General features: G+C 37.0%; 4 protein-coding genes, 1 non-coding gene and 1 pseudogene across 5 annotated transcripts; all 6 read right to left on the bottom strand.

The window, feature by feature from the left end:
* Positions 1-1,575: 1,575 nt before the first annotated feature.
* Positions 1,576-5,995, bottom strand: LOC111798055 (eugenol synthase 2). The gene is made up of 5 exons (XM_023681008.2): positions 5,729-5,995; positions 5,493-5,627; positions 2,374-2,611; positions 2,085-2,288; positions 1,576-2,011 (listed from the first exon to the last, which is right to left on the bottom strand). Exons 1-5 carry the CDS (start codon positions 5,909-5,911, stop codon positions 1,845-1,847), a joined length of 927 nt encoding a protein of 308 aa, XP_023536776.2. The 5' UTR covers positions 5,912-5,995; the 3' UTR covers positions 1,576-1,844.
* LOC147791590 (small nucleolar RNA Z247) lies at positions 4,533-4,668 on the bottom strand. Its single transcript, XR_015421994.1, has one exon. It is a non-coding gene; the product is annotated as a small nucleolar RNA Z247 (small nucleolar RNA).
* Positions 5,996-9,230: 3,235 nt separating the features above from the next.
* Positions 9,231-10,094, bottom strand: LOC111798054 (uncharacterized). Its single transcript, XM_023681007.2, has 3 exons — positions 9,965-10,094; positions 9,642-9,882; positions 9,231-9,532 (listed from the first exon to the last, which is right to left on the bottom strand). Exons 1-3 carry the CDS (start codon positions 10,014-10,016, stop codon positions 9,427-9,429), a joined length of 399 nt encoding a protein of 132 aa, XP_023536775.2. The 5' UTR covers positions 10,017-10,094; the 3' UTR covers positions 9,231-9,426.
* Positions 10,095-11,192: 1,098 nt separating this feature from the next.
* LOC111798053 (putative pectinesterase 11) lies at positions 11,193-14,024 on the bottom strand. The gene is made up of 4 exons (XM_023681006.2): positions 13,354-14,024; positions 12,381-12,569; positions 12,054-12,289; positions 11,193-11,480 (listed from the first exon to the last, which is right to left on the bottom strand). Exons 1-4 carry the CDS (start codon positions 13,726-13,728, stop codon positions 11,291-11,293), a joined length of 990 nt encoding a protein of 329 aa, XP_023536774.2. The 5' UTR covers positions 13,729-14,024; the 3' UTR covers positions 11,193-11,290.
* A 1,295-nt stretch (positions 14,025-15,319) lies between these two features.
* Positions 15,320-16,384, bottom strand: LOC147791589 (18S ribosomal RNA; annotated as a pseudogene).
* A 27-nt stretch (positions 16,385-16,411) lies between these two features.
* LOC111798772 (uncharacterized) lies at positions 16,412-20,727 on the bottom strand. The gene has a single exon (XM_023682098.2). It carries the CDS (start codon positions 18,495-18,497, stop codon positions 16,608-16,610), a length of 1,890 nt encoding a protein of 629 aa, XP_023537866.2. The 5' UTR covers positions 18,498-20,727; the 3' UTR covers positions 16,412-16,607.
* Between the last annotated feature and the right edge of the window lie 393 nt (positions 20,728-21,120).

Below are 21,120 nucleotides of genomic sequence, written 5' to 3'. Positions count from 1 at the left end.
AAAACAAAAAATATCCCATAGCATTCGTTAACAGGGTGTGAAAACTTCTCCCTAATAGATGTTTTAAAATCGCGAGGCTGACGATAATACGCAACGGGCAAAAACGGACAATATCCGCTAGCTAGCGGTGAGAAACAGAAACTAAATTTTGTGGTTATTTTGTGTTTGGCAGATTGGAAAATCGGAGGGATTCAAATGAGTAGAAAAATTGTGGGATTGACCAGAAAATATGAGACGTTGAAAGTTTTGGCAGAAGAACAGCCCTCACCGGCGGCGATCCCAACAACAATTACAGCACCGGCGCCGTCGCCTTCGCCGTCGCAATCGATTGCTCTGGCTCCGGGAACCGCCGTGCCGTCACGGAGGTTCATGGCTGGTGCTGGAAAGGTCATAGTGACGACGTTGAAGGGTCTGAGTATTGTATGATTTAAAAATAAATAAAAATTAAATATTATTTATTTGGAAAATACAAAACATTTTAACCCTTTTGGTAAATAAAAAAATGGAAAATCGAAATTATTTGTAAATATCTTTTCTTTTAAGCAAAAAATAAATTTAATAATTTTTTATTTACTGCTTCGTTTCTTTTTCTTTTTTTTAGTTGACTTGTTTATTAATATATAAAATTCAATTAATATAATATTTTCTTTTTAATTCATAATTCATATAATTAAAATATAATTAAAATATATAGCCAACCTAACTATATAATATTCATAATTCATATAATGAATTTTTGTCTCCTCAATTATTTTTAATTAATATTTCTTTTTAATAATAGTATTATAAATTTTATAATTAAATAAAATATCTCGTCTTTCAAACCGATTGTCGATCTAATAATTTCATATGAACTCACTGTTGTGTACGTCTTTGAAGAAACTAATAATCGTTTTGGTCATAAAAGTGAGTCTAAAATCCGAATTGAGTTTAAGAGGAACGATATGAAGTAAGATGCATACCACAAAAATGGTGGATGAGAAGATCGAGCACGGATAAAAGAGCAGCTAGCCCCCTTGGTTGGTTGGGGTCGGTCATACTTCTTCAGTCTCATGCTCCTATAAGGCTTTTAGAGACTCCACCTATTGTAATAAAAAAGAAGTGCGGCCTATTCGTCACGTTCAAGCTTTCAGTTACAAGTTATAGTTGGCTAGCGGTCATTGTAGGATTGATGGTCATGAAATTTACGACCTTTCAATTAATAATAGGTCATTATAAGGTTTATTTTCAAAACTATAAGCCATCGTTTCATTTTGTTTCTTTATCTTTTAGTATAAAGATTTTCGAGATTAAAATGAAAGTTGTATATTATGCTTCTTAAATATGAAAGTTACTTTCATCTTTCTTATGTTTAGGGTTGCATGCTAGAGTCTTGATCAAGTTCTCTCGTGCAATGATTCGAATCACGAGTTTAGAAACATGTTTTCTTTACCTTTGGTTTTAATCACACACTAATCCGTTCCAAACGTTCCAAATGTTCCAAACTTTCTCTTGAGGTAATTCCTTATCGTTTAGAACCCAAATAGAAGCCATGGTTCAAAATTGTGAGGAAAAATGAAGAACACCACTAGTTGATTGAAGGTGGAAAAGCTCCATCAATGGCGGAAGAATGAGATTTAGGCGCCATTTATTAAGCCAGTGAGCCAAAATCCTCACATTTGTGGAAGTAAAAACTATCATTCATCATCAAACACATAACATATAGAACAACAGCAGCCAAGAAACCAAAAACAAATCAAACATAACACTGTTCAGCAAAGGAAAGAAGAAACAAATGGTATGCATAATGATTCATTACTGATACACCCACAAAACTGAGCAAGAAAGGCAGCCCCAAGTTTCCTTCAAACAAATCGAGAGAGATACTCATCCACAGTGGTGTACCTGACTTCTGGGTACAGCGCCGACGCCTCCACTCCAAATGATGCCTCAATCTCGAAGTTCGTCTGATCTCCCTTTACAAACACCGAGTGGTTCAACGCCAATATCACATTTAATGGAAGTGGAGCCTCTGATAAACACCAATCATCAAGCATTAAGCATATGGATTACGGTAAATTTAATTGGTTGTAAAGGAAACTGACCTTGAATGTCCTTGAGGATTTGGTCCTCTGGAACGTAGATCTTTTCCAATACTTTGTCGATCTTTTTCTCCCACAGTGCGACAAGATCATTGAAAGAGTAAGTGTTTTTGGGCGGCCTGATGTAGAGGATTTTGTTTTCAGTGTTTGGATCGTCCACGGCTTTGATAGTGTAAGTACCAATATCTTCCTCCAAGTTAAAAATCACTACATGTGTGGATGAACTTCTCATTATACAGAGTGTTTTCACAAAAATTTGAAGGAGCTATCTAAATTTATGAGAGTGGCTAACCTTTGGGGAGTCCGTCGCCAGGGATGACGACTTTGTCTCTAGGAGGCGCGGTGAGTCCCGGCTGCGACAGATTGGGTAGAAAGTAGCCATTGAAATAGTTGGAGGACACATAAGTGTAGGGAATCCCTTCACGCTCAATTGCCCTACGGATTTGGGCCTTGACTGCCAATACAGATTTTGCTGGCTCAACTGCGTGGAGTCGATCCACATCCATCCCGAACTCCGAAGGAAAAAACCTCTGCCGCGTTAATTATAAACATCAAATACGATACAATATGCAGAGTACGAAGATTCAACTTAACTACCTATTGATAATTTATTAAGCACGAAATTGATAGTTCGAATTCCTATACACTTTCAAGAACTAATGAAACACAAATTTCGAAACCTACGAACATATACACTTTCAAGCGTTAATTATAAACATCAAATACGATACAACATGCAGAGTATGAAGATTCAACTTAATATCAAGCACGAAACTGATAGTTCGAATTCCTATACACTTTCAAGTATTAGACGAACACGACTCTCCACAATGGTATGATATTGTCCACTTTGAGCATAAGCTCTCATGGCTTTGCTTTGGGCTTCCCCAAAAGGCCTCATACCAATGGAGTTAGTATTCCTCACTTATAAACCCATGATCATTCCCTAAATTAGTCGATGTGGGACTTCCATCATCCAACACCTCCCCTCGAACAAAGTGCGCCTCCCCTTAATCAAGGCTCGACTCCTTTGGAGTCTTAGTCATTTTTTACTGCCTTCGAGGAGGGGCTTGGCTCCTTCTCTTTAGGAGTTCTTTGTTCGATATTTGAGGATTTACCAATCTATTGGCACGACTAAGTTTAGGGCATGGCTCTGATACCATATCAAGTTTATGCAAAACTGTGCCTCACACTATTGAGGACATATTCTATTTATATTGGCAAAAGATTAACTAATAGATCCGATTTCATAGGAAACTAACGAAGTAAGCCTATTCTTATGGCATGACTAACTTCAAGCTATTCTAATGGATTGACCAATTCTAACAAACCGATGGTATTCACCCCCCCAATCTGATTGGACGGAGCGAATTTTGGTATTTAGCATAGTTTCAACATGTTTTTGAAATTGAAGGAACACAGACTCAACATCAGATTTGCATCTCAGAAAGTAAATCCAAACATAACGACTAAAATCATCAACAAAGGAAACATAATATTTGGAATTATTTACTGACGCAATGGATGGACCCCATACATCAGTGTGAATTAATTGAAGGGGTGCTGTAGATACATGCTGAGAAGAACCAAATGGCAATTGATGTGCTTTCCCTAATTGACAAGCATTACAAATTGAGGAAGAGGGAATATTAGTATCTATAGCTAAATTATTATCTTGTAGAATTCTAATGGTAATTGGAGATGCAGGGTGCCCTAGCCTTCTGTGCCATTGTTCTTTCGAAAGTTTGGCTGTCAGCAAGGCTTGACTGAAATTATGCGGTAGAACGTATAGGCCATTCTTACATCTACCGTGGAGCAGGAGTTTCTTCGTGACTCGGTCCTTAACCAAAAAATAGTTTGGGTGAAATTCTACAACAGCATTATTATCAGATGCTAGTCTTTGTACTGAAATTAGGTGCTTATTGATTTTAGGAACATATAGGATATGTTTCAGAACAAGAGATGAACCAGAAATTAATGAATTCCCAATATGAGAGATAGACAAACCTGCGCCATTTGCAACCTGAATTTGGTCGGTGCCAGTGTAGCGTTCTCTGGTGGTAAGCCTCTCTAGGTCATTGGTGATATGATCTGTGGCTCCAGTGTCAACATACCAGTTTGTGTCACTAGTGTATCCACTGGTTGCCAAAGCTGCTTGTTTGAGATTATTTTCGGCTTGATATGCCTGATCAAATCTGTGCCAGCATTGCAAAGCATCGTGATTGGGCTTACCACAAATCTGACAGACAATGCCTGAGCTGCTTTGTGTCTTTGATGGTTGACGTCCAGGATTGTTCACAGTACGCCTTGATTGTCCATGACCACTATTTAACTGACGACTACGACCGCGACTACCTCGACCTCCATTGGCACCTCCACGAATGGATATCCTATTGACATTGTTAGCAGATGAAAGTTGCTCAAATGTACCCTTACGCAAGTGCCGCATCTCATAGCTCAGCATGTGAGCATACACGTCGCTGACAGTGTATACATCTGTTCTGGTTGTAATGCTTGTGACTAGAGGATCATAATCTGGACCAAGTCCTTGCAGCATGTAGGCGATGAGTTCTTCATCCTCTATTCGCTTGCCAATGGCAGCAAGTGTATCACCAAGATGTTTTACTTTACGAAAGTAGTCAGCAATTGTCATGTCCTTTTTCTGGATAGTAGAGAGTTCCATACGGATCTGCATTGCTCTTGCTCGAGATGTGGAAGCAAATTGTCGCTCCAGCGTAATCCAGGCTTCTCGTGCAGTGGTGATTCCAACCATCGTGCTGAGAACCTCCTCAGTGACTGATGAGTTGATGAGGCTGAGTACCAGCTGGTCCTGGGGGTACCAGACTGTGAACTCAGGGTTGATGATAATTTTGCGATTCCCTGTTTCTTCACTTGGTTCAACGGCGATCGTCTGGCTTGGTGCAGGCATGGATCCATCCACAAAACCAACAAGGTTTTGGCTACGCAAGTAGGGAAGGATTTGGGTGGACCACAGTAGATAATTTTCTTGTGTAAGCTTAACACTAATCACCTGACTGATCGACGGAGAAGACATTGTGTTGTTTGGGATTGACATGTCTAACAGCAGAGGCTATGGATCTCGTGGATCTTATTTCGGCTCTGATACCATATTAGACGAACACGACTCTCCACAATGGTATGATATTGTCCACTTTGAGCATAAGCTCTCATGGCTTTGCTTTGGGCTTCCCCAAAAGGCCTCATACCAATGGAGTTAGTATTCCTCACTTATAAACCCATGATCATTCCCTAAATTAGTCGATGTGGGACTTCCATCATCCAACATCAAGAACTAATGAAACACAAATTTCGAAATCTACGAACATATTAGATCTATTGGATAGGTAGTTATAATTGTTTTTGTATACTCTCGGATCAAAACTTGAGTACCTTGACATTGCCGGCTTCTTTGATTGCAGCAATGATCTTGACTTGATCCGCCAATTGCATTTGGCCAAGCGTTGAAATCACGACATCCACCTCCTTAATCGCCTTCAACAAACTTTCATGATCATAAAGATCTCCCTGCACCATTTCCAAATCTCCAATTTCAACAACTTACGCAACACTACAAAAATTTCATATCAATCACAAAAATCAAAAGCGAGAGATCATTTCGAAATTACAGTGATCAATTTGACTCCCAAGTTCTTGAAGTTCTCGACGAGCTTTGCTTTTACAGGATCCGCAACGGTGCTCTCTCTAATCAGAGCAAAAGTAGGATGACCAGCTTTGGCGCTTGCCTCCACCACGAACTTTCCGATGTAGCCAGTGCCTCCGATGATCAGAACTTTGCTTTTCTCCGCCATTGACGATGAGATGGTTGCCTCTGTCGCTTCAAAAACACTCTCGCAGAAGAGGCGCGACTCTTATTGCCGGATATCAATGGATTTATCACCATTTTTGAACGGTATTTATTTGCAGATTTGAATCATTGAAATTACCATTATAACCCTCCATATTTAAAAAAAATAATAACAAAATAAAAATATTAGAATTTATATTTATAGAATCCGTTAATTTTTTAAAAATATTTAAGTTTTATAAACAAAAAATAAAATAAAATAAATTTATCAAAAAGACGAAATTACCCCGCACGGTGGTTGCTGGCGTTGGCTCGATGACTTTGTTTGACAGCAAACGGTTGGGTAAACGGTCATTTTAGCTTTAAAATTTCTCTTCACTTTACAACTAATTCAATTAAAACGAATTGTACTTCTATTTTTTTTGTCTCCTAAATATATTTTTATTTTAATATTTGAATATTAAAAAAAAAAAAAAACAATTAAACTTATATTTTCAATTTACCCACTCACCCTTTTTGTAAAATGTCAATTATACCCTTTTTTCATTATTTCGAGGATAAACGTGCATGAATAAATGATGATGGAGGTTTTTACAGTAGCTCGGGAATTCCTCCACGATTCTCCAAGACTTACTCTCATGTATTTTACTGTAATCGTACGGGTGAATACTCAACTTTTTTTTACGCTCCATAATTGATTCTGAACCGATCCTTTTGTTCATGTAAGATCAGATATATGTGGCGGAGAAAGAAAGAAAATAAATATTGATTAAAAGAAAAATAAAACCATCATTGTAGAGTAAAGAAGAAGATAAGATGACCATTCATGCCCAAATTTATTAACAATTTTCCTTTTTAAAGGGGTAATTTCTCTTTTGAAATTCTTCCCTTTTTGTGTAATTTTAAATAATGTTTTTTTTTTTTTTTTTTTTGGATTTGGTTGAAATATTTTTAAACCCAAAAAGGTAAAAAAAAATAACTAAGATGAATAAGTAAAAAAAAAAATGATATTTTTGTAAAAAAACGACAACAAAAGGCACTAATGAATGGAAGCCCACTAAGAAGCATTAGCGGGCCAGGGCTTTCGAAAGTTGGGCCCACGAGGCCCATTTTAAATTTCTAAAGCGTGGGTTTACATGTTTAAATAAAGTCCAACAAGTGGGCCCCACCATTTCCCTCTTGTCCCCCCTATGGTCTACGCTTATACCCTACTTTAAATAAACTATATATATATATATATGTGTGTGTATATATATATGTGAATAAATCTGATAATCACTTAATATTATATTTCTTAAAAAATTAAACTTTTTTTTATTTTAATAAAAAAAATTTTGACTTGTTGTTTAAAATGTAGTTTAAATTAGATAAAAATAAAAATAATAAAATACATAAATGGAATTAAAATTTATAACGTTAAATTTTAAAAATTAAATAAATATCATATCTCTCATTTGGCTCGATTTTAATAACCTATTTAACAATATTTTACTATGTTATAAATTTAAGTTTTATGACATCACTTTTTGGACGGGAGCTAAGAAGGTCAATAAATTTTGAGCATTAATAAAGACGAGTCAATAATTGAAGTAATAAAACCCAAAGTGAATGAGTAGAATGTGAATAGATTAAATCACGTTCGAGGGACCTATTTAGGAAACAGACCAACGTGAGTATAGCCATAGACTAAGGGCATGCATGTAACCCTGAACTTGACCTCGACTCCTTAACTTAGTGGACCAGAGGGATTTGAGCTTTAACCAATGTTTGTTCCTCTCCTTTTAACTCCTCCCGTGTTGTGTTGGGTCTTTTTTTCTATTAGTTGGATTTATAATTTTTCTTATATTTGCAAAATACTTAATTGGTTTAATTTCTTACGTAACACCGTAAATTAAACTATTAAAAATTGATAATTATATATTAGCAAAATAATACTTCGAAATAAATAAAAAATGATTCGAGTTAAATCCATAAAGCTTTGATAATCATTTATATAACTCATACACTTAATATTTCAAAATTCAAATTTCTTATGCAAAAAATTTATTTCTATATAATTTAAAAAATTAATACATTTTTTAGGTATTTATATTTAATATAATTAGTTAATAAACCAAGATTAAAAATATATGAGGGGAAGATTGATATTATCATATTTTATATTTATTATCGCTAGAAAATATTAACGAATCAAACGTGAAATTTTTTTTCTGAATTTATTTATATTGAAATAATAATCTTTTTCATACTCCAATTTTAGATTTATATCTATATATATATTATTAAAAATATGTCTAATAAATTCTTGACTTTTAATTTTGGTATGACACGATTTAAAATTTTAAATATTCTATTAATAAAAAAATATATTTTAAAAAAATATTTGGACAAAATAGTCTTAAACATTATTTTTATTTTTAATATGAATATCATAACAATTAATCCATTGAATTGCTATAATAGTATGGGGTTTCCAAAATTAAAATTTATTTCCTTCAAAACATTATTCTTTCAAAATAATTATGCAATCTATCTACTAATTATTATATTAGACAAAACTTAATAATTTTACCTGTATTTATCTTTTATTCAAACTATTAAAACTCGTTGATTTAAATAAATATTATTTAAATATATTCGCGCGAGATTAAAATTCAACATGATAAGATGGTCTTAGTTTAGACGGATCTCAAATGTTTTAATAATAAATATTAGTCCTACGGTTAGTAAATATTGTCCGTTTTGACCATATAATTATCAGCCACATAATTTATCTATTAACTAGAGGTTTTCACCCATTTACAAAAAGAAATGTTTGGTTCTCAACGTGGAATCTCAAAATTTACTCTCTTTAGAGACTTAGCGTTCTTAGTGGCACACTGCTCGGTAGTGACGGACTTGATTCTATTTATAACAATCCAACCCTACCACTAATAAATATTATTTGTTTTGAATTATTATATATAGCTATTATATATATATATATATTAATTAGGGAACTGCAAAACTAATAGATTAATAGAATGGAAGCTAAGAAAATGATTACAAATTGGTATGAAAAACCATTACAAATATAAAGCATAAGTTAATGATCGTGTCCATTATGATAAATTTATAATAATTAGATTCATTAATAATTATTACAATTGATTAATCTCCATGTAAATGGATAATCAATCCATATTTGAAGTGTAATAATATTTTAAGAGTAAGAAAAGTAAAAAATGGACTGGAAAAAAGAAAAAGAAAAAATTATGATGGAATAGCATGAATCTTAAACACAGAGATTATTGTGAATGGAAAAAAGAGAAGAAAACAGAGAGGAGAGAAATTGTAGCAGATATTATCACAGACTAAGCATGAAGAGAATTAAGAACTTCAAATTCCAGATTACAAACGGAAAACAGCACGAACCTTGCAATCATTATACAACATATTTATAATCTATTAATTTTACGTAAATTACTGATTAACATATATTCACTGTAACCAAGCACCGACTTCATCGCTGAGATTCAACTAGAACGACGCCACGTCTGTGACGCCGTACTGAGACGCATACGCTTTTGCAGCGCCGTCGAGGACAGGCGGTTCGTTCAGAAAAGCAGAATTGCTCCTCCTCCACCTACACACAAACAGAAACAACCGCGCGCATCTCCGTTTCTTAATTTCGTCCTTCGATTTCAATCCGCAAACGAGTAATTTAATTAATTAATACAACTACTTAAATTTACCAGCCATTTTTCTTCAACATCTCTAGGTTTTTCCTCTCCAAATCGCTTTCCGCAAATACTTCTTTCTCTGCCTTACCGATCGCCGCAGGAAACGAACTCGATCTCTTGTAGTCTATTCCGACCGTATCGCGATCCACCGGCATAGAAACCGCTCTGAGATGTTCTTCCTCCAATTTCCTCTTCGATTTCCAGTAAGCTTCGATTTCCTCCTTGGTAAGCGATCGATTCCTCTTGAACTTGACTGAAAATAAACAGTTATTACACAGATTATTACTTAACTAACATCATGAACGAAATGAACAAACGAAATTCATTAGGATTACCGGATTTAGGATCGAGAACGGGAGAGTTCCATCCGCCCATCAGAGAACCCATTTTGTGGTAATGAAGTTTTAGGTAGAGAGAAAAAAAGGAGGGAAAGAAAGGCGTTTAGATGGAGTTCCTTCCAAGGACTACTAGGCCTTTATATAGTGTTAACAAATGCGTGCTCCGTGTGGGCCCTTTTATTTATTTTTTATTTTTTAATTGTTTTAATTTGTGCTTATCTTTTTTAATAATAATAATAATAAAAATATTAAGTACGTGTGGAAAAATAGTATAGGAAGGAGATGCCACGTGTACAGAGTGGGACCCATTGGGAAGGATGATGCGGCGGGCATGATTAGGTGGTGTGAGATTTTGTCTTGTGGCGCATCAAAGTTACGGCGCGCTGCCGCTTTTGTTACATTCCAATTTTTGCCAGCCTGTCAATTGGAAGTAAAAAAAGGTAAATTATTTGAAAAAGTTAAGAAATTTGACTGTTAATTTTAAAGCAATAAATATTTTAGATATTTTTTTTTACCATTTCAGATTTTACTGATGAATTTAATTAAATTCATTTTGCATTTTATTGAATAAATATTCATTAAAATTATTTTAAAATATTAATAAATATAATATTTGACATTAATTATTAAGAGGCATACAAAACTATTTTGAAAATAATTTTTGTGAGTAATAATTATAAATTCTAAAAATAATAAATTATATATATATATATATATTTTTTTTTATCCCTGGTTTGTTTGGTTGCCATAATTTGAAAACATGCCATTTTAGCCTTTGAATTTTGAAAAAATAATTTGATAATTTAAATTAATAAAAAAAAATAGAACAAAAAATTAAATTTTAGGGATTTTTTAAACCTGTTTTTCGAGACGGTAATAATTAATTTTACACGTTACTGTTCTCATCTACGAAGGTTTTCATCAAAATAGCTGAAGCTTGAAAATGACAATATTATAGAATACAATTCAAATATCTCCGTCCACTACCCATGTTTGGGGGGTGTTTTGCTTTTCATTTGGGCATGCATATGCCATGATGACACCACGAGCAAATTAGGTGTACGCCAATATAGGAGGAAAAATCTTAGAATACATTATCTTCCGAATAGAATTTCAATTTCGAAATTATATGGTTACACTATAACCAGACAACAACACGAACTTCGAATAAAACTAATAAGTTAATAAATACCGATCGATATAGAGAATTTGTGAAAAAAAAATCGAAAAGAATGGTGGAGTAGTATTTATTGATTTATGAGAGTTCTAGATACAAGTGTATAAACAATGAATATAGGGATAGAATTGTAATTACAGACTCTTTTAGGGTTTGGAAGCGAAGGCTCTCTTGAAATTGGTGGGCAAAGGCCTGAGCCAATGTGCTGCGCCAATGAAGGTTTTGGAGAAGAATGGTGCAGCTTCTTGGGTGGTCATGTTGGTAAATGACCATGGTACCCTTCTGGATGGATTGGCTCCTTTCCCGTAACATCTGTATTGTCCATAGTACACCGTGCTGCGAATGCATTTTCAAATATTTAATTACTTTTAAAATATTAATGGATTTATTAAATATTAATAATATTGGATGATGAAAGTTACACATCAACTAATTGAGAGAATGATCATGGTTTATAAACAAAGAATACTCTATCTATTGATACGAGATTTTTGGAAAGCCCAAAGCAAAACCACGAGAGCTTAAAGTGGACAATATCATACCATTGTGTAGGGTCGTGATTCCTAACATGGTATCAGAGAGCTATGCCCTAAACTTAGTCGTGCTAATAGATCGGTAAATCTTCAAAGGTCGAACAAAGGACTCAAAAAAAAAAAAGAAGAGTATTGATAAATCATCAAATGTCGGACTCCAAAAAGAAGGAGTCAAGCCTCCTTGGTACTAAGGCAGTCAGAAGGTACAAAGGCAGTCAAAAAATGACTAAGACTCTAAGGAAATCAAACCTCGATTAAGGGGAGGCGTGCTTTGTTCGAGTGAAGGTGTTGGATGATGAAAGTCTCACATCGACTAATTTAGAGAATGATCATAGGTTAGGTTAGGTTAAATTAAAAAGGAGGAAAGAATTGAAACCTCTGTTTGGATGGGTCTTGCCAGTTATCCCAACCCTCGGGGAGAATAACATCAGACATGTAAGTGAATCCAAACACGACCCTAGAGAACGCCCCCCACGGCCGACCCAGAACGGCGGAGTTGATTCCGGTGATCTTGCACCCCATAAACACGAACCCAGTGTTCTCCGACGGCGACTCTCTCCGTTGAGCCGTGATGGTCCCGACGGAGTCCGACACCGAATGCAGATGGCAATTCTGCAAAAGCCCAAACTCAAATGGGTCAATAAGCTTTCTTGGCCCAATAGGCCCAATAGGCCCAACTCACATAGAAGGAAAGAAAATGAACCTCGAAAAGTGAAGCCCCGTTTCCGCAGATGAAGTCGGTGGCTCCTTCTATGTAACAGCTTTTGTAGTAATGGCGGCCGATGTCGTCTAGCAGAGTGTCTTGGTGACCCAGAAATCTGCAGGCGGTAAATGAAACTCGGTCTCCGGATACCCGTAACGCCACCGCTTGCGCACCCGCCCCGAACCCGTTCTGAAAAAATAGTATAAATATATATATATATATATATAAATCTTACAAATTTAAAATAAAAATTATTTAAGTGAATAAAAATTCAAAATCCATTGGATAATATTTTATTTTTTATTTTTATACTTTATCTTATTAGGAAATAAAATAATATTAAAAGATTTGAAATAATAAGGACAGAATGGATTAATACCAACTAACTTCCTTTTTAAGATAAAAAATATATAATTATATAAGTAAAGTGTTACTAAACATAAACATAAAAATAAAAATAAAAATTCCTAGTTGAGTTAAAATTCTCATTGTTGTTGAAGGATAAAAGTTACTAGAAAGAGTTTATAAGAAATGAATACTCTCACCATTAGTATGAAGGGAAGTCCAAAATAAGGACATGAGTTTATAAGAAATGAATACTCTCTATTCGCATGAATGGGAAGTCCAAAGTAGAGATATGAGAGTTTATGTGAAGGTCGACTATATCTAACAAAAACATTATTTAAAATTTAAATTAATAAAGATTAATTATGACATTTAAAGATTTATAACTTTATTGAGGATTAAATTTATAATTTAACTAATTTGGGGGGAAATCTCAGTGGTTCATGCAAGCGTTTCAAAAACATTAGCTAAATTACAAAAACTGAAAAGAAGATTTCACAAAAGCTGCAAAACGAGAATAATCTTCGTCAAACGAAGCCATGGAAATCGTACTGTTCGAAGTTAAATGAATCAAAAACAGATAAAATCAAATCAAAACAAAAGTTCTTGTTCCGTAGAAATTAAGAACCTGAATCGTGAGGTATCGTCCAACGAAATCAGAGGCCAAAACCGCAAGAGTTGCAGAATTATATGTATTTCTGCTATCATTCCAAGTAATGATAGTATCAGACGATCTTCTTCCACTGATCGTAATGTACGGTTTATTCGCTGGTACAGTCACCTTCTCTCTGTAAATCCCCGGCTTCACAGCAATAAACACTTCCTCCAAATTGTTTTCAGGCACCGCATCAATCGCGTTTTGAATCTTCGTAAAATTTCCTCTACCGGATTGATCGACAGTGATCAGAATCGCCGTTTTCGCCATCGCCGCTGTAAACTCCGCCACGAGCACACAAATCATAATCGCTGTACAAGCCTGAAAGAAACCGCGCGAACGAGACATTTTCGTAGGATTTTGAAATCAACAGATTTCGATTCGGAAATGAAGAGAAAAGAAATAAAAACTCGTAGATGATTTCGATTTCAATGATGATTGATGAACTACGAACAATCGTTGGAGCGTTCTTATAGGTGATTGAAGAACGCGTTGCTTGACGTTGATGGAAGCTGCGGCGCCGGCGGAGTGAGATTTTGACAATGAACTTGAGGGCGACGCAAATGGAAGTAAGAGTTTGAAAAACAGAGAGGGAAAGAAAAAAAAAGAAGAGGAAGAGTGAGTTTGTGGCATTTGTTTGAAAATTTGTAAAATATTAAAGGGTAAAATGGTAAAACACATGTGATTCTTGAGGGGTTGAAAACGCACTCAATGTGACGTACACGATTCTCTCGATTAACCACAATGCCATTCCATACCTGCTTCAGTTATTCATTGTTTTCCCCTTTTAGGTTAATTTGGTAATTAGCAACGTTTGTTTCATGCACATAATAGCCAAAAGTACCGAGGTAGATATCTCGTTTCGGTGTCGTGTTACATCCAACGAGTCAACATTTTAGACCGATGTGGGTGTGGCTCTAAGCAAGAACGGAGTACGTTCCACAAAAACCGTTATTTTGCTGGTGATAGACACGTAGGTTGACTCAGCTAGATACTAAAGTTACGTGTCATGTTAGAAAGATGGTGAGGTCAGCTTTTCTCGTGCACTCTCCTCGACCCATCTAGCTGAACCTAGAGCATATAGTCTACTGCGAGAGACGGGTGAAATAGTCGGTCTTTAAAATTTGATATTACAAGAAATTACAATTTTTATAATTAAATATTCTTTTAAATATGGTAATTAGTTATTTATTTATTTATTATTTAACAAAGGGGGTTATTTATTATTTAAAAAATTAATTATAATTTACTTAGCTGGCCATTCTTAAAAAATACTTCTTTGAAGAACTGCCAAATCCACTTTAAATATTGTGATTATGGTATAACAAGAAGATTATGCTAAAATTCACATTTTTTTTAATGTGTATTTTTAAATTATTTATTTAAAATATTTAAATAAAAATCAATATTAATTAAATTAGGGGACAATTTTCCAAATTAAAAAAATTAAATTTATCTAAAATCTATAAGGTATTTAAAAAATGAATAAATTATTTGTAATTAAATTAATTAGCGATTAATTAAATAGGATTAGGAAGGTAAAAAAGGGATTTAGACTGAAAATTGAGTCAAACAATAGCAACATCTTGACTTTATGATTTAATTTAATGATTTAATGTCTTAAGTCATCCTTAAATTTCGCTGTCGCTATGTCATCCGCCGGCGCCTCTTGCTTGCAATGCTAATTTTGGGCTTAAGTAGTTGGGCTCATGGGCCTGTTTCTTAAGCCCAATTATGGCCCACTAATGAGAGCTAATAATACGACAATAATGCTTTGCCCCTCGTACACCGAGACCGGGGCAGGGGCAGGCTTATTCGTTTAAGCTCCTTGGCACGACTTGCACCTGTTATGGTTTAGGCATCAGATGAGGCACGAATGCTCCCCCGACACAAAAAGTTTGTGAACACGTCCATGAGTCGTTTGATGTTTAGGCATCGACAATAATCATTCCGTAGGTTCACCTACGGAAACCTTGTTACGACTTCTCCTTGATCTAAATGATAAGGTTCAGCGGACTTCTCGCGACATCGCAGGCAGCGAACCGCTCATGTCGCCACGATTCGAACACTTCACCAGACCGTTCAATCGATAGGAGCGACGAGTGGTGTGTACAAAGAGCAGGGACATAGTCAACACGAGCTGATGACTCGCACTTACTAGGAATTTCTCGTCGAAGACCAACAATTGCAATGATCTATCCCCATCACGGTGAAATTTCAAAGATTACCCGGGCCTATCGACCAAGGCTATAGACTCGTTGAATACATTAGTGTAGCGCGGGTGCGGCCCAAAACATCTAAAGGCATCACAGACCTGTTATTGCCTCAAACTTCTTTGGCCTAAACAGCCGCAGAGGGATTCTTTCGCATAGCTAGTTAGCAGGCTGAGGTCTCGTCCGTTAACGGAATTAACCAGAAAAATTGCTCCACCCACTAAGAATGGTCATGCACCACTGCCCATAAAATCAAGAAAGAGCTCTCAGTCTGTCAATCTTTACTATGTCTGGACCTAGTAAGTTTTCTCGTGTTGAGTCAAATTAAGCCGCACGCTCCACTCCTGATGGTGCCCTTCGATCAATTCCTTTAAGTTTCAGCTTTGCGACCGTGCTCCCCTCGGAATCCAAAGACTTTAATTTCTCATAAGGTGCTGGCGTAGTCCTTATAGCAACATCCACCAATTCCTAGTCGGTATCGTTTATGGTTGAGACTAGGACGGTATCTGATCGTCTTCGAGCCCCCAACTTTAGTACCATTTTTTCCTTTTTTTTTTTTTTTTTTTTTTTTTTTTTAAATAACTTTTATATTTATTAAGTTTATTAATTTTTTTTATATAATTATTAATTAAGAATTAACTGTTTAAGGTCAGTTTAGTGTAATAGATTTAACTTAATTTAATTTAATTTAGTTTTATTATTATTATTATTATTTTAAGTTCTAACTTCCAATTTTCTTAAACTAATAGCTTTGATGGATTGAAATTCTTAGCGGGATAGTGAACAAAATATGAACTGATTTTTGTGGAAGATCTAGGTTTAGAACAATCAAAGCTTCATACATTTTGAATTTTTTCGCACGCAGGTTTCAATTTCTTCACACATTGTAAGAAAAAAATTTCTTCACACACAGACACTCTCAAATTTCTTTTATGCGATGAATATCTTTTGATTGTTGGGATGATCTTCGAGATTTTCGATGTTGTTCTGTAATTTCTGTTGCAGAATTTCGACCTATTTTCCTTCGAAACTGCCTCTGTAGCGGCAGCCATGGCGTCGGGGCTTTTCTGAATTGTCGCCGTCTGAATCGCTCGACTCCATTAACAGCCCTCCGAGACATCTTCGTCTTACTGTGGATTCATAGGTATGGTTTTCTGTATGTTTTGCTGTATATTTGGCCTTCTGAGCTTGGAGTGAATGTGGTTTATCTTCTGATTTAGTTTGTTGTGGAACGAAGTTCAACTTGATTCCTGGATTGTTTTCAGTAAATGAGCTATTGGACAGGAGTGAGTTGTTGATACCTTGTACATTGATGTTGATGTATAGTTCAAGAGGTGGATCCTCTTCTGTTTTTGAATCTTGAGGCGTTTCTTCATTGGAATTTCCTTCGATGTCTGTGGAACTCTCCGGACCTTTGTCTGGATCACTCTTATACTGACGGTGGATATGGATTGAACTTTCTTTTGTAGCTTCGCCGGAGAGTAAGTGCATTGACGCTCCTTTGTTATCGCCGGTGAGTGTTGTGAAACTCTTTGGATTTTCTTCTGGATATTTGATGTTTAGCGTCTGAAAAGCTTTCGATAAGTCTTCCATGGTTCCTTCCTGTTGTGAATCGCTATTTTCTGGTTCAAACGGCGACGTGATTTCAGCAGATGTGATTAATTTGCTTTTAGATGCATTGATCTGAAGTGCATTGGTTGTCTTTTCCAGATCTTCCTCGTAACTCTTTATTTCCTTACTTTCTTGTGACTCTGTCTGCGATTCTAGAGAGGTCTCTGGACCATTTTCATTGGTTTCATCGATTATTATTGGGATTTCCGAAAAATCCTGGTCTGAATGGGGATAGGAAGTGTTCTTAGATATGAACTCTTCCATGGTTTCAGGCTGATGCTTTGATGCTTTGAATTCCACTGGTTTCAAGTCTGGTTTTGGAGACTGCTTTGATTTGGTTTGCACCTGATTTTCCCTGCTTTTACATCTTGCTCGTGGCGATTGATCTGCGGGATGAGAAACAACTCTTTTTGTTGTTTGATCTCCTATGGTTGCAGGAGATTCAGTAAGCTGTTGTGATGTTGATTGTGCAGTAGGTTTGCTGGACAAATGAGATGGAGACTGAACCCGAGAGGCCTTTTTTGATGGTTGTTGTCGAGAGTTTTCATGAGACGGTGACCGTGGTATAGAAGAAGCTTGAGGTGAAAGTGCTGGCCGTGAAGGTGATGAAGGTTGAGAATCAGCTTTCAATCTTGATTGTGATGTTGGTTTCGATTGTGGATGGTTTTTACTGGACGTTTGAGATGGGGACGGTGGCTTTGACCTGATTTGGGATCGAGGCGCTGCAGCTGCTGATGATGAAGGCTGTGAAGCATCCCGAGACGGAAAGGCTTTGCCTGCTGGTGATGAAGGCTTTGAAGTATCATGAGAGGGAGAAACTTTGCCTTTGCCTGCTGGGGATGAAAGCTTTGAAGTATCATGAGATGGAGAAACTTTGCCTGCTGATGATGAAGGCTTTGATGCATCATGAGACGGAGACGCCTTGGCCGACGTTGTTGGAGACTTGTTGGAAGAAACTGAAGATTGAGGGGTCACTTTCGATGCAGATGGAGGCTTGGTAGCCGTTCGGGTTTGTTTTTTCGCTCGGGAATGTGACGATGGTTGAGAATGAACTTTGGCTTTCTTATGAGATTTTGAAGGTAGCATAGTTTCACTTGTTTCAGGTGCCTGAGCTGGTTCTGAAGGAGACAGCTCCGGTAGATGCTGCATATATGGGACGGTATCAGCAGCTGAATTAGAAGTTTCAGCTTCATCTGTAGGCTCAGAACTGCGTGTTGATGACTCGTTTTCGGGTCGAGAAGAAGCTTTTACGGATTGCCAAGGAAGTCGAAAGCGAAATTGTCGGTTTGTCATAACGAAAAATAAAAGAATGAGGGGTTTGTCATGGAAGTTTTCCTGTCCAAAAGAGTATATAATAATTTGGCATTGGATACTTTGGAAACATGCTCAACTTTTGGGTTAGCTTTTGCTTAAGAACTTCCTTCTTTAGCTTTCTTTACCTTTCTGATGGACAAAGAATACGAAGATGGATGCTTTTGCCTTCTTAGATAAGACATTTCCTTCTCAAACGAGCAATATCATCATCCAATCCTCTGAAGTTTCGAGTTGCCTTTTCTTTATATTTTCAACTGAATAGGGATTAGGGATGACAAAATTTCCCATGGAGTCGGGTCCTAGGGACCCGCCATGAAGAACGGGGATGGAAAAGAATTCTCTGGATGAATATATTCTCTGCCCCTGTTCTTAACCTTTGGCCTATAGTTTGTTAATTGTTGATTGAAAAAATGTACCTCAACCCTAATGGGGAAGGAGGGTGGGGATGACATCGAGATGACCCGAACCGTATCTTCGATTTAGGTTGGTTAATGTCGGGTCTCTACAAATCTTGTCATCCCAAGTTCACTTTTTTTTTTCCTTCTCTTTCTTTTCCCCCCTCCCAAGTAAAGAAGGAATCTCATTTTCGTTTGAGGAACAACACTTTTGTGATGAAATGAATTGGGCATTGGCTTAAAATGAATAGGGAAGGAATTTGTGAGAAGGCTTTTGTTCTCAAAGAAGAGAGAATTTGGTGGTTTGGATTTGGGAAGATTTGAAGTTAGTCTAGGCAATCCAAATCAAACAAAAAATGGCTCTTTTAAGTAATATAATTCTATATTAGATGAAATCAAGGTCCACATTCATTGCTAGCAGATATCATCTTCTTTAGGCTTTTCCTCAACACTTTAAAACGCGTCTGTTAGGGGAAGATTTCTACACCTTTTATACACGTTTGCTAGGGTAAGGTTGGGGAAGATTTCCACACCTTTTATACACGTCTGCTAGGGTAAGGTTGCGTCTGCTAGGGGAAGATTTCCACACCTTTTATACACGTCTGCTAGGGTAAGGTTGGGGAAGATTTCCACACCTTTTATACACGTCTGCTAGGGTAAGGTTGGGGAAGATTTCCACACCTTTTATACACGTCTGCTAGGGTAAGGTTGGGGAAGATTTCCACACCTTTTATACACGTCTGCTAGGGTAAGGTTGGGGAAGATTTCCACACCTTTTATACACGTCTGCTAGGGTAAGGTTGGGGAAGATTTCCACACCTTTTATACACGTCTGCTAGGGTAAGGTTGCGTCTGCTAGGGGAAGATTTCCACACCTTTTATACACGTCTGCTAGGGTAAGGTTGGGGAAGATTTCCACACCTTTTATACACGTCTGCTAGGGTAAGGTTGCGTCTGCTAGGGGAAGATTTCCACACCTTTTATACACGTCTGCTAGGGTAAGGTTGGGGAAGATTTCCACACCTTTTATACACGTCTGCTAGGGTAAGGTTGGGGAAGATTTCCACACCTTTTATACACGTCTGCTAGGGTAAGGTTGGGGAAGATTTCCACACCTTTTATACACGTCTGCTAGGGTAAGGTTGCGTCTGCTAGGGGAAGATTTCCACACCTTTTATACACGTCTGCTAGGGTAAGGTTGGGGAAGATTTCCACACCTTTTATACACGTCTGCTAGGGTAAGGTTGCGTCTGCTAGGGGAAGATTTCCACACCTTTTATACACGTCTGCTAGGGTAAGGTTGGGGAAGATTTCCACACCTTTTATACACGTCTGCTAGGGTAAGGTTGCGTCTGCTAGGGGAAGATTTCCACACCTTTTATACACGTCTGCTAGGGGGAGGTTTTCACACCCTTTACACACGCCTGCTAGGGGAAGGTTTCCACACCCTTTATACGTGTCTGCTAGGGGAAGGTTTCCACACCCTTTATACGTGTCTGTTAGGGGAAGGTTTCCACACCCTTTATACGTGTCTGTTAGGGGAAGGTTTCCACACCCTTTATACGTGTCTGCTAGGGGAAGGTTTCCACACCCTTTATACGTGTCTGTTAGGGGAAGGTTTCCACACCCTTTATACGTGTCTGCTAGGAGAAGGTTTCCACACCCTTTATACGTGTCTGCTAGGAGAAGGTTTCCACACCCTTTATACGTGTCTGCTAGGGGAAGGTTTCTACACCCTTTATACGTGTCTGCTGGGGAAGGTTTCCACACTCTTTATACGTGCCTGCTAGGGGAAGGTTTCCACACCCTTTATACGCGGTTGCTAGGGGAAGGTTTCCACACCATTTATACGCGGTTGCTAGGGGAAGGTTTCCACACCATTTATACGCGGTTGCTAGGGGAAGGTTTCCACACCCTTTATACGCGGTTGCTAGGGGAAGGTTTCCACACCCTTTATACGCGTTTGCTAGGGGAAGGTTTCCACACCCTTTATACGCGTTTGCTAGGGGAGGGTTTCCACACCCTTTATACGCGTTTGCTAGGGGAAGGTTTCCACACCCTTTATACGCTTCTGCTAGGGGAAGGTTTCCATTGTAATGTCCTCTATACCCTTATAAAGTGTGCTTTGTTCTCCTCTCATTGTGATGTCGCACATTGGTTAGGGAGGAGAACAAAACACCCTAAGAGTGTGGAAACCTTACCCTAGC

This window comes from Cucurbita pepo, chromosome 7 (assembly GCF_057944985.1).
Source record: "Cucurbita pepo subsp. pepo isolate OVF chromosome 7, ASM5794498v1, whole genome shotgun sequence".
NCBI classification, from domain to species: Eukaryota; Viridiplantae; Streptophyta; class Magnoliopsida; order Cucurbitales; family Cucurbitaceae; genus Cucurbita; species Cucurbita pepo.
This window is presented reverse-complemented; position numbering and strand designations above follow the sequence as displayed.